The 13,186-nt window shown below is 39.9% G+C and overlaps 1 protein-coding gene across 8 annotated transcripts in view; it reads right to left on the minus strand.

Moving 5' to 3' along the window:
* Positions 1 to 11,942, minus strand: part of ADAM23 (ADAM metallopeptidase domain 23) — a 68,274-nt gene extending 56,332 nt beyond the window's left edge. For 7 of the 8 annotated variants that reach the window (XR_005861243.2, XM_015289429.4, XM_015289430.4 and 4 more), the window contains exons 1-3: positions 11,615 to 11,872; positions 10,368 to 10,594; positions 190 to 266 (exon numbers count right to left, since the gene is read on the minus strand). Coding sequence is in view for 7 of the 8 variants with exons in the window: in XM_015289429.4 (XP_015144915.1) it covers positions 190 to 266; positions 10,368 to 10,594; positions 11,615 to 11,735 (425 nt within the window). In the remaining variant the exon portion in view is untranslated. Of the gene's footprint in view, positions 1 to 189; positions 267 to 10,367; positions 10,595 to 11,614 lie in introns of all 8 variants that reach the window. The other variant, NM_001398375.1, reaches the window with a different exon arrangement.
* Positions 11,943 to 13,186: the final 1,244 nt, after the last annotated feature.

Below are 13,186 nucleotides of genomic sequence, written 5' to 3' on the forward strand. Positions count from 1 at the left end.
CATGTTATGGATGCCAGTAAGGAGAATAGCAATCTTGCTTAAAATAGGCTACATGTTGTTTTCTATTAATATATCTTGGACAACAGCATAGTTTTCTGTAGATCCTGGAATTTCACATGCCCTGACCTTGTACTGTAAATTGAAGACAATTACAACAGGAAAGAAATAAACCTCAAATTGTGCACTTACTTATTCAAAGTGAGGTCAAGGATGAATTTGGAACCAAAGGCCTCAATCTGGAAACTTGCCTGGGCCAGATGTACAGCCTGTAAACATGAATACACAGCAATACTATAGAGCTTTGCAAAACATTGTAAGTTGTCAGAAAGAATAATTGAGCTTTATATGCAGTAAGTATTTGTGATTAACAATCAGTAGTAAAAAACAAAGTTATGGAAACCATGCTCATTTCTCCCAAACAACCAGATTTAAATAAATAAATATATTTTGTCATAGCCTGATGGCTATGTAACTAAAGCCTCAGTAATGCAGTATACCATTCTTATAATTACGTTTATTGCATTCACTCATCTTACAAGACCCAAAATAATTAAAGCATTTGTGCCAAAAGCCTTCTTATAAGAAAATCAGGGCAAAGCTCGTATTACACATTATCAAGGGCTTATTTCAAAATAATCCATTCAAAATTAAAGGCTTTATATCTGGCATTACAACCAAACCAATATATAGAAGACTGATTCTACACAAAACAAACAAACAAAATGGCATTAGCTAGACTCACACAGGCAGTTAACTTTAAAAATATTCAATTTTTCTCATATAGACTGTATACCTCAACATATTTTTTTCTACACTTTGATGTCAGTCACAACAGACATTCAAAACACCTTCAGCTGTTTTCTAGAAAAAGAAAAGATGGTCCAGGAATTCCTTTTTGTGATGACAGTGTTCCAAGCAGGGCGAAAGGGATCAGATCTCAACTTCACTGATAATATTCTAATCAAATCATGTTTACTTATACACTAATAAGACACAAAACAAGTAACTACATACAGTTGGAATACTGTGCCCTCTAATCAAAAGACCAAAAAACAATATTACTTTTAATTAAACACTACAATAAATATTCAGATACATCTCAAAACATACATAAGTTCTCGCTGTTTATTGCATAGCTTAGATAATAGGAAGGTTAACTTTTATAACCCACAAGACCTGCAACTCTGGTTTACCTTTGGAATTTCTTCCATGAACAATAATTTCTTTCTGTTCCTCTTCTATTCCTGCACTACGTGGAGTAACACTGATTTTCATCTTCTTTTTCTTTAGCAAACATATTTGTATTTCATAAAACTGTTCAACATCAATTTAAAAATCTGTTTCCAGAGGTTGCTGCAGCACCTAAATTCAGCTTTGGTGTTTCCTCTGTTAGTTTATCACTCTTTGCCCCCCAGAACTATTATTTACCTTTCAACTAACAAACTTTACAAAGCTTCTTCAAAACAAACAAACCAACGTACACAAAATGTAGAGTAACAAAACAAAACCTTCACTATTAAACGGCCCTCATCCAAAGCCTTTTTTTTTTCCTTTATTAAAAAAATATAAAAACTCTAAACAATAAATTTAAAAGTAATATTGCTAGGTGGTTGGTATCTACAATAATACAGAAACCAGTAGCAAGCATTAATCTTTTGGTTCACTTGTTTGTTTTTTTTTGTAAATGAAGGGGTTGTCTCAGCAGTTCAGCAATCTGCTGAAGTAACACTGGACTGGCAAGGTGAGCTTGCAGATGCTCTGAATTACCAGGTTGAAAGTTTGAGTATAAATAGAAGCAGGAGACTTGATGGAGAGGGTTTGTTTCAAGGATTAAGTTTATGCAAAAAGAAAAGCGATCCCAAACATTACCTTTAAATTACATTGAACAGAAAAGTAACATCAAAAGTGACTATCTATTTTGTCCAGGGTTAGCTTAGAAAAAATGAAGTAACTTTTCAGTTTGGTCCTGGTGCAGCATTTCTTTCACCTCCCCTAAGAAACTCTGCATGACTTAAAATATCTTTTCTTTTCAAACACTCCTTAGGACACAAGCAGCATCAAGGCTAAATAATTGTCTAAGAGAGAGACAGCAATTACTTAGTTTCCTACAAAGTACTTTTCTGGTTTTAACACTACCATTTTGACTGCCAATTATAAACCAAGGAACTAAAACTCTTGAATATATTTACTTTCAAAAAGATCAAGCAATGTTTCAAGCTACTTAACTGATTGAGGAAATGCTTAAGTGGGGAGGATGAGAGCTCAAAAAAACATTTCAAAAATGCTTGCTGGTAATTATATCTTCAGCTTTTGAAATCTGTGGAAATGCCAAAGACATGACAGATACCAAAAGTTTACGCGTGTATTAAAGAAAAATAAACTAAAGATTGGGAATTCCATCAAGTTCTAATTAAATCCAAATGGCAAATTTGGGTTCCTAGAGGGCCCTGACTCAGCAATTGCCGGAGGATGGGAAATCACTCCAGGCAATAGCATCCCATGACTGTTACACCATGTATCCCTCCCTAGACATCTACTGACTGCTCTTTGGGACAGCTAGGTAGACATCCAGTCTGATCTGCTATAGCTTTATTTTGTCCACCCAAGCCCATTTCATGACACATCTAACATTCTTTATTGGAACTTCTAACCCATCAACCATTTCTGCAACTTACAGTTATTTAAAGCAACTTGTATTCTCAGTTGAAAGCATTACCAGAAAAAAAAAATCATTTGGTAGTATTAAACATAATATTAGCGCTATTTCTTAAAGCAATTACTTCTGTATATCTGTTACCGTGCTTCACTTACAATACATGTAAGCCTGTACACATAAGCAATTATTGTAATTGCTGACAAGGTAATTCAGCACCCTGCAGTAGGGCACGTTCTCCAGCAAACTCAGCTCTAACCACTGGTTATAAAAAGAATACCAGACTTTAAGTCCCTGCTGTTCAGCAAAAGCACTCCTTTGAATTCAGGTGAACATGATACTCCACTGCTGCAGTGAAACACAGATCTTGTTCATCCAGTTTAATAATGTATAATCATGTATGAAAGCTATGAGCCAGAAATCAGATAAAGGTAATTAAACTGCTTCAATCCTGAAACCGACATTTCTCCTGTAACAGGCTAGCACACAGAAAGGCACCAGTGAGTTGTCACCAGTGTTTCAGCCGTTACAATTGCTGTGTATCATCACAATGGGACAAAGTATTTCAGAAAATTATCTGCGATGAGGTGTATACCAGAATCATTTCACTTTACTCTCTTATCAGCTACCATGTAACGCAACGCCTAAAGTATAATGTGAAAAGACTATCATCTGAAAATTGGTGCTCTTTTCATTTGCACATCATACATCATCCTGTATACCACTTTAATGCACATTCTTTACTTATGTACACAGGAGACCAAGTACCTTTGTACACATTTATTATTGTACAAGCTCTGCACAGGTGCCTGCTCTGTTAAGTGTAGGCTATTTCAACTGCAAAGCAGCAAAATTCAGGGCAAGTTTTCTGCAGCAAAGACTTGCTGATCAAATATACAGGAATGAGCTGAAGAAGGGGGAGAGTCTTTAAACATTTTCCTCTCCTCCAGTTTGAATTAAAAAAACAAAACACAAAACAAACAAACAAAAAACTATAAAAAACATTCACTGCTCTAGATGGTCAGATTATTCATGTTGTCTCTGTAAAAAGAGATTCTTCATATTAGGACCATCCCAAGAGTGCTGTAGCTTTTTGTGCAATGCAACATCTGTTTTATTTCCACATCAAAAATCTATACATACACATGAAGAGTTCCGGTTTCTTTCATATCAATCATTAGCTTACCATAAGTTTCAAGATATGCAAAGACTACAAGTTTGCAACTGGAGTCTAAGTTTCACTGATCCATGTCACAACTCAAAAGCTTGTTTTTGTTAATATGCTTGAGCATCGTTTGTCCGTAACTGTGAACTTAACAGATGTTCAGGAATTATATAACTATCATCACAAGAAGTGGCACCTTCACAGTAAAACTACTCCAAACGCAAAAATACTAAGTTCTGTCACAAGTCTTTAAACAAGTGTAACAGCATTATTTAACTGACTCATACTACCTATAGGTCTTCTGCTATATTCGTAGAGATAATGATGACCATGTGATAAGCTCTTCATTTGCATGTAGTTCTGCTGACTGAAACAAGGGCTCTCTCATTTTAGTAGGTGAGCAGAGGGCTTCATCACCCCTACTCTTGAATTGGAAACCTAGATCAGGTTTAGATAGATTTTATTCAATCAAAACACTTCTTGATCTAGACCTTCCTTCTGATAGTGGTACCAGTAAGCCACCAGTCTCTCACAGCACGACGACACTCAGCTGTCCACACGTAGTGCTGACACTGGCCTCTAAAAATCATACCACCCTCTAGGTCTTGCTAACAAGACTCTACAAACTAGTGTACTACATCCACCCCTTGGATCACTTTTCTGCGGTACCTAATTGCCTATCAATACTACACAGAACATATATGTTTCCTTTTCAGAAATATCATGACCCACATTTCAGCTAGAAAACAAATATGGGGATCTACATAGGCCACTCCAAAAGTGCCCTCCTATTTCTATGGAAATTAGAACAAAGAGCACAGCAACAGGGTTCGATAGAGCAAATTCTCAGCTACAAAACACTATTTTGCAACATAGTCACCACCATAAGCCAGGCATTTTTACAAGCAATGAACAAGAGCCTGGAAGCTACGTTTATAAGAATCTGTACCAGTGGAGGTGACTCACTGTTTCACAGCTGCTACGACAGCATCACTGCTAGGAAAATGGTGCCCACATAACCCATCTTTTATCAGCCCTAACAAATGTAAGTCAAAAGTCACCAAGTGCAGTCTATATGGTGGGTGCAGTAGAGCAATCCAGACAAGATGGGCAATGTGCTCCACAGTCTCCAAACTGGTGTGGGGCCTGGTGTTACTGTGTAGCAAGAGAAAGTCTGTTTCCTTCTCTGGCCTAACTCTGAAGTTCCAGACTTCAGCTTGGTCAGCACTGTGACACAACCCTCAGAGTTGATAGCTTGTCCAGGTTCCAGGAAACCCAGAAGGACCACCTCTCTTCTGTCACCAAAGACACTGTGCACTGTACCCACTGAAGGACGCATCCTGAATCTTTTCTTTGATGAGGAATTCATATGCTGCCACTCTAGCGACTGCTATTTTGACTCCGGCTCATAGTGGCAACACCTTGTCTCATTACCAGTAATGACATGATCCAGGAAGCCATCACCTTCAGCCTCAGACTAGTTCAATAGGTCCTCGCAGACTTGTATATGGTGTTCTTTCTACTCCTGTGTGAGCATTTGCAGTACCCACCTAGTGCAAACTTGGTGATAATCCAAAGTTTAGCAGGCAACAATGAATGTCAACAGGTGCAATTTTTTTCCACATGGAGATTCAATGACACACCTTTGCTTCACACGCACTTCTGTGTCAGACACCATTTTGTCAGATTGCCCCTCTGCTGCCATCTGTCACGTGGCAACAAAGCGTAGCAGAACTTTTGCAGGAAGGTTCATCCTCTACTGCTGTACCATCAACATCTGCCTCTGAGGTCACAGGCAGACATAATAAAATAGGAGGCATTATTTTTGGAGCAGCTTATACTTGAGAAGTTTGGATAAGGCAGATGTTCTACCCTCAGAGGAAGATAGGAATACCAGTTTTAACCCTACTGTCAGTAACTACTGAAGATGCAGAGTGCAAGTAAGCCCTTTGTATTAATATAAACTCAATAGAGAATCAAAAGACAACGCGCATGTCATCATCCATTTGCAGGTACTATAAACCAAAGCTGCAGCATCGAAAATTCTGACAAAAACGCAAATGTCAGCTGAAATACAACAAAGACTCCCTGACAGTCTATTAAATTCATACGTAAGCTACATAAAGTTCATTCCTTAATTTGATTATTTAAATGGGGACTGTAATGTTTTCATTACAAGAGGATTGAAAGCAAAGACTTATTGTAAGACAGGCAAAGGGAATATGGTAATTAATGCATATGACTTCTCTCTGTATTTCAGTAAGACCCCACACAATGCCATCTTTTCAGATGTTATTAACCACACATATTCTTCTGAGTTTTACAAAACAGGTCTGTTTTCTCCTCAATATCACCTCCTTTGCTATGGCTGTGATAAAGTTCCTTTCATCGTGAGGTTGCCTCTTTCAAGTTGGGCATGCTATGTATCAAGAAAGAAACCAAGTCTCAGAAAGTGGGACTTATCGGTATCTCAACCTTTCAAGCAGGGTAACAGCAGAAAACAGAGCATTAAGCCTGGCAGAAATATTTTCTTTATTTAAATTACTAACAGCTGAGCTGAACAGAAGCAACCAAAGAAATCCCAGGGAAAATGGCACAAGATTAATAGACTTTTTTGGGGATAGAACTGTCTTCACAGTTTTACATATTACTATTACATATTTCTTTCAGTCATTAGTGTCTTAATATCCCTTTTCCAAAATTACACTAAGAACTCAGAATGATGAAGACATAAAATACTTTGCTTCTTTATGACTTATGGTTTAATTCAAGCAATTTTCCACTCAAAATTTGTTATGTTTGCCCTGAACTGTGATCTCAAAACCACAGGTTTTCCCTCTAATGGCCATCACAAGGCATGGAATGCTAGGAGCAAATCCAAGTTGTGGCCTGTGTAGTCTTCCCCTTAGGTCCTAACAATCTGTATATGCAGTCTGTGCAAATGTATCAAAGCAGTTATCCAGTTCAATCAAGAACTTATCAAAAGGCTAATTCCACCTGCAGAAGTTTAGACACACTGCAGAACAGAGATGACTCAGAGCTTTTCAGCAAGTTTCAGGTTTCTCACAAGCTTCTTTGGTGTGCTTTTATAAACAAAAAGGTACTCATCTTTTAGAATTTCACACTAAAAGTAACTTCAGAAGAAAAGTCAGCCTTAATTTAAGGAAACAGAGGTGGACAGACTTGAGAGTTTTCAAGTATCGAGCAGTCAAAATATTTTTTTAGCACATAAAAAGAAAGTAGATTACACACTACAACTCTGTCCACCTTGGAGAGCGACCATTTCACAAAGTCAAAACTACACTGAACATTCGTTTCTGCTCACAGCAGGAAAACATTCTTGGAAAAATAATGAACGAGACAGATTCTACCAACATTTAGATTACATATGCCCTCTTCTCATGGCATTTCACCAAATTCAGAAGTAGAAGGCGATAAAGAAGATCAGAGCTAAGAAAGCAATTTATTATTTAAATTTTGGATTCTTCAGTAAGCTATTCTATTAGCCAGTTCTTCATTTCTACACAAGTGAGGAAGACTCTGAATTTGATTTTCTCTAAAAATCTCTTCATAAAATTTTATTTCAAGTCATTTTACATAACTGCATTTCTCTAGCTTAACCTCATTTTTCACACACATGCGTAACTTCTACTACTCTCCCTTCCTTATGAGTGATTCAGCATTTCTGAAGCATTCAAGCCTAACCCCACAAACTATCCTAACGGCTTATATTCTGTCCACTACAGCAAAGTTCAACACAAAGGGGTCTACTGAGCAATATAAATAGTCAGGGAGTACATCCACATCATATACCTATAAATCATCAGTCTTAATATATCATGTAATATATTAAGAAAATTTAGGTTAAAGGACATACAGTTCTAAAAACAATGGAGGGGAAAATATACTGAAAAAAAAATATATAACCCATATTAGCATCTTATTTCCACTTCTGCCCAATGTATCTAAGGGCAAGGGCTTTTTTTGTTTGTTTGTTTGTTTGCTTGTTTTTGAACATGCAAACACTCAATCCTAAACACAGATTTCTTTCTTCACTCAACTATAAAGGTATTTTAATTAGCTGTATAGGAGACAGTAAAACCTAACAATCAGGATTTATTACAATACAGCATTTGTTTTAAACCTAGGAAAGGATAAAAGCAAGCACTAAGAGGTTCATTCCCTCTTCCTCCCAAAACAAAATGCTCATCTGCATCTTCTACAATCCAGCTGCTTAGCAATGTTCTAATTGTTTGTGGTTTGTTTTCCCTTTACGCTGTAGGAATACTTTTTCTTCGTTGATTACAGTGAACGTTAAACAGGACAAAATAACCAAAATACTGATTACTGTGTTATTGGTGAAATAGATGTAGGAGCAAATAAGAAAAAAAATCTCATGCAATGAAACATGCAAGAATCAAACTCGGTGAGGGAAAGAGAAATTGCAGGAGAAAGAGAAGCCCTACGTTGTGCTCCAGGAATAGGAAATTTAAAAGAAATAAGATAATAATAACAACAACAATGCAATCAATCCAGACAAGGAATACAACCAACCAATCAACATTCAGTTGAAGGGAACAAAGCAAAATAAGTATCATGCCAGAAGAATGAAGTCAACATTATTCCAGTCTCCATGAAAACCCAAACCTAAAGAACCTTTCTGTGGGAAGAATGCAGTGTTAGCAATGCCTCGGCTTAAAATGGGCACTGAGTGGAAAGATCCGTTTTACACAATACTCAGCACCACACATACCCAAAGAAATCAATACCAATTCTGTCAGCACTGATTTCTGCAGAGCTTTACCCCAACAGGTAGAGAGAGAGAAGGTAGGGCATAGAAAGGATAGGCAATGGCAGCAATGTTCTTGTGAGAATGCTGGTTAAGTAAAGAGAATGGCACTCTCACCTCTGTGTGTTTCATGAAAACATCACAGAGAAACACGGAAGGAGCCACATTCCCAAAGGCAGGTCACCAACCAATTGCACATCCCTTTCTTCCATATGCCTCTCAAAAGAAGGGACAAAGTCCACAGTGTGTAAGTTTATTGAAAAGAGTGGTCTCACTTCAAGCGTAGCTTCCCATGCGTCAGGGTATAAGCCTCTACATTGCCCCAGAGAAAGGAAATACTGAATGACAATACTTGTGAACAGCTTCAGAAGACAAAACAGAATTTGGAAGGATCTACACTTTTTCCAAGTCTCTAAAGTTTGATAAATAGAGCAGTGGCATTCTGCATGAGTGTTGAGGAGGTAAGGAAGGAAGGTTGATCTTTGTAGTATACCACTGACATGGCTTATTCTTTCCTAAATAACGTCTGAGACATTTTTAAACACTGTAAAAGTCTCACATGCTTCAAGAAGATTGTGGTGCAACTTCTGAGGACAGTATTATTCTAAATAGTTTCATTTTCCAACACAGGGACAATTTTTCTGTCAAATGTATCAATTATTGGTATGTGCTGTATCAGTTATTGTATGTGCTGCCAAATGTATCAATTCATTTAGATGCATCTTAACACATACTGTATCCAAATTCAATAAGCTAAAAAGTAATCTTCTCATGAAAATATCAAAACTATACAACTATTTCTAACATTACACAGTAACTCCATACTAATTTCACATCTGAAATATTACAGTATGAACAAAAACACAACACATACTAAATTCATATTCCAGAATTCCAAAAAAGAAGTGTAATTCAATAGGTGAGAACTACACTATAGCTAAGTCTACATACACTAACATGCATTACTGTCTTTTTCTACCATGGCAACCTCTTCCTACTCAAACCCTCTTTGTCTTCACTTTACCTTTTTTACTTACTGGAATTTTATTTTTTTTTTATATATATAAATTTATAAGAGTATAATGGAATAATTTTAGGGGGTACCTCCTAAGTAATACAGTTTAGAAGAAGTTTACCTGTCCATTAAGTTATTCCAAAGAAAAAGGAATTAAGCAGTCTCAAGCAATTCCAGAAATATTTCTATCCATACAAAATAGAAGACTAGATTAGATCACACACACACACACACACACAAAAAATACCCACCAACCCCACACATCTTACATTGATCTTCACTGGTCATACATTTGCAGAAAACCAATACTGCATTTGTTAGGTAGAGCATGATACACTCAGTGTCAAGTAACTCATATCTTAAGTTTAGGTTTCTAAAGAAAATCTCCATACAACATTTCTCCATTGTAGAGCAATTTCAGAAGAAGCATTTTGCTGATGATGGTATAAAGTCAAGCTACCAAAATCTGCACTAGTCAGACAGACCAATTTTGACTAATTACCATTCATTTTATCTACAGTTCAACTACTGAATCACCTTGAAACTTAAAATATTTTTTAATTAAAGACACAGGAAATAATGTTCTTGTTTAATAACATATTCTATATTAATTTCTAAAAGTAATGGTAAGGGTCAACGTCAAGTCTTGAAGATCAACAAAATAAAAATACAACCACAGTTCTACATTACCTATTATTTTTATTCTTATTTTTAAATTCCATAGAGAAACCTCTTTTTACCCTACCTTATTGTGTTTCTGCTGGTGCCTTGCCCTGGTATCCAGGACATGGTAAGGGGTTTCAGAGTCCTTGTTGATGTAATAAATGAGTCTTGAAGGCAGTGTGATTTCTTTCTGGATTGCACTGCTGTGGCTGTTATTTTCACCACCGCTACTTCTATTCAGTTGAAATGCATTCTCTTCATCTGCCAGTACCCCTTCAGTTCTGCCTGCCGTTTCATTCCAGTGCAGGTCTGAGGAAAAAAAATATGCCAGCCATAAGTTAGATGGCAGAATATGTTTATTTCCACTTAAAAGTGACACACTTAACTTGCAGATTTCTAATATTTAATCAGTTACTCAAGAAAACAAAAATAATTTGTTCACTGAACTAGATCTGATTCATTTTCACAAATGGCTTTTGAAATAACATTAATTATTTAAATGCACATATGTACATTTTTACATACAGTCACGGATAATAAATATTTTAACACCTTCCAGCCACCAGGAGGAAAAAGAAGTCTTACTGGATACAGTTGTGCTCTACAACCTCCCCTGTCAGCTACAGTCTCTTCCACATCAAAAGATACACGTACACATTAAAAATATACATACACATCTACAAAAAGATTGAGAATACCTGCCGCCTTTCTAAGACAGAGTGGATCCCAAATGCACATGCACCCTACATAATAGGAAGTTCTCTACATCTTTTAACTTTGACAAGAGCCCATAGCCTCAGCGGCACCTTTCCAGATGAAACGCCGTATCTTTCCACATTAGAATACAGTCAGTCAACGTACAGCGTAAAGTCGGCAGTGAGGCGATTGGCAGAGCGGCTGTATGCGGTATTCCACACCACCTCAGTCGCTCGGAAGCGAATAAGGGCGCCAGCAGCCGCGCAGCCCCGGCGAACAAGTTGGCTCCCCGCGCAGCCGCGCGCAGAAACCACCTATGCTTTTTTGTCGCATACCTCAGCGGCGCTTCTCCTCACACCGCCCTCCGTAAAGCACTGCAGCACCGCCTCAGCAGAGCGCAGCCAGGGCAGCCTTACGTTTTTCCCTTTTCACGAGCAAGCAAAGGAAACCTTTTCCGAGCGCAGCGTTACATACGGGGGAGCGGGCACGTACACAAAGCTGTAAAGGGCGGAGGAAGAGCTCACTCGGTGGCAACGCGCTGTATGGGGGCTCATCGCCCAAGAGGGAGGCGAGGAGGTCGGGAAGGGGCGCAGGGAGCAGCAGACACCTCGCCCGCGGACCCGCCATACCCACCGTCTGCCGCCGCAGCCCGGGAGCGGGCGTAGCCGTGGAGCAGCAGGAGCGGCGCGACGAGGAGCGGCAGGAGCGCGGGGCGGCGGGGCCGCCGCAGGGAGATGCTGCCGGGCGGCTTCATGGCTCATAGCGCCCCGAGGCGGCGCGGGGCCCTCACCCCCACAGGCCGCGCCCGCGGGGCCGGGAAGGCTGTATGGGCCGAGCAGGCGGCTCCGCACCGCGGCACCCGCCCGTCTGCCTCCTCGCACCGCCGTGACTGGAGTCCGCTACCTCAGCGCGAGGGCGGGCGGGAGCGGCGCGCGCGCACCTTCTCCTTTACTCCCCCCCAAACCGCACAACCCCGCGGTAAGCGCAGGCGCGGCCGTCCGCCGCGCTGCCACCGCCCCAGCGCGCGCCGCGGGCGGGCACTCACAGCCCCTGCGGGCCCCCACCCTCCCGGCAGGCGCGGCGCGAGCCGTTACGCGCGGCCGTTAACGCCTCAGACAGGGGGCGGGAGGTCCCCGCGGCCGCGCTGAGGAGAGCGCGGTGGCACCTGAGAGCGGGCTGCGCCTTTCCTTCGTGAGGGCGGCAGCCCTCGGCCTCCAGGTGAAGCACCAGAATGAGGAGCCGTTGCAAAGATAAAAATAACTTCAGCCAGATAGAAAACGAACCTGCTTCTTTGTAGTCTTTCTGCGGCATTGGGAATCAGGAGACCTTACAGCTGCATTTCCTCAGAGACCAGTCTGGATGCTGAGCTCTTAGCGTGTGTTTTGTCCGCGGACTCGCAATATCCAGGAATAGGTGCACTTTATTTGGGTTCAGGCCTCCTGGCTGAGGAAATAATGATGATTCTCCTTTTTGCCTGGATCCCCCTTTTTCTTACTCATCCTCTGCTGAGTCCCCTCTTCAGAGGCCAGCCCACGTTAACACAAGCTTTGTATCACCACATTCATTACCATAGCTAATTTAGAAGATAGAACCAACTTTACAAATCACTACCATGCAGACTGTTCTACAGCAATACCATTACTGATTTTTTATTTTTTTTTTTAAATCACGAAATCATTCTGATCTGCACATGCCACTCACCTACCAGCACGTGCTGGTCAGACAGTGCTACACATGGAAGTTCAAAATTAAGCACGTAATGGCAGCTAGGAGAGAGCAACAGAATGGCCCAATGTGGAAAAAAAAAAAAAAAAAAAAAAGATAATGGAGAAAATGCCATAGGACTGCTGCTGTCTGGAACTAGGGAGAACCTTTATCAGTTCTCCATGCAACCTGGTATTCCTCGATATCTATTTTCTCAGATACTTTCCATACAACGCAGCTGTTCCTCAGCTTCAGATGTCACCAGAACCTCTCAAGCAGCACACACAGCCTCCCAGTCACTGACTGCCACACTGCTCAAGCTGTGCTTTATGGAGCTGGTAACAAGTTTCAGGTGGCCATGCAGTTGGGAGAGTGTAGTTAGCTCCATGTGAAATACCCACTAAGAATGACAGCTGCCTTTTATTTTTTTTTTTAAATCAGCTTTTGTCTTTGAAAGACACTGAAATTATCCCAAATGGATTGTACTGTGAATGTCTGAAA

The sequence above is a fragment of the Gallus gallus genome, chromosome 7 (genome assembly GCF_016699485.2).
Source record: "Gallus gallus isolate bGalGal1 chromosome 7, bGalGal1.mat.broiler.GRCg7b, whole genome shotgun sequence".
NCBI lineage: Eukaryota > Metazoa > Chordata > Aves > Galliformes > Phasianidae > Gallus > Gallus gallus.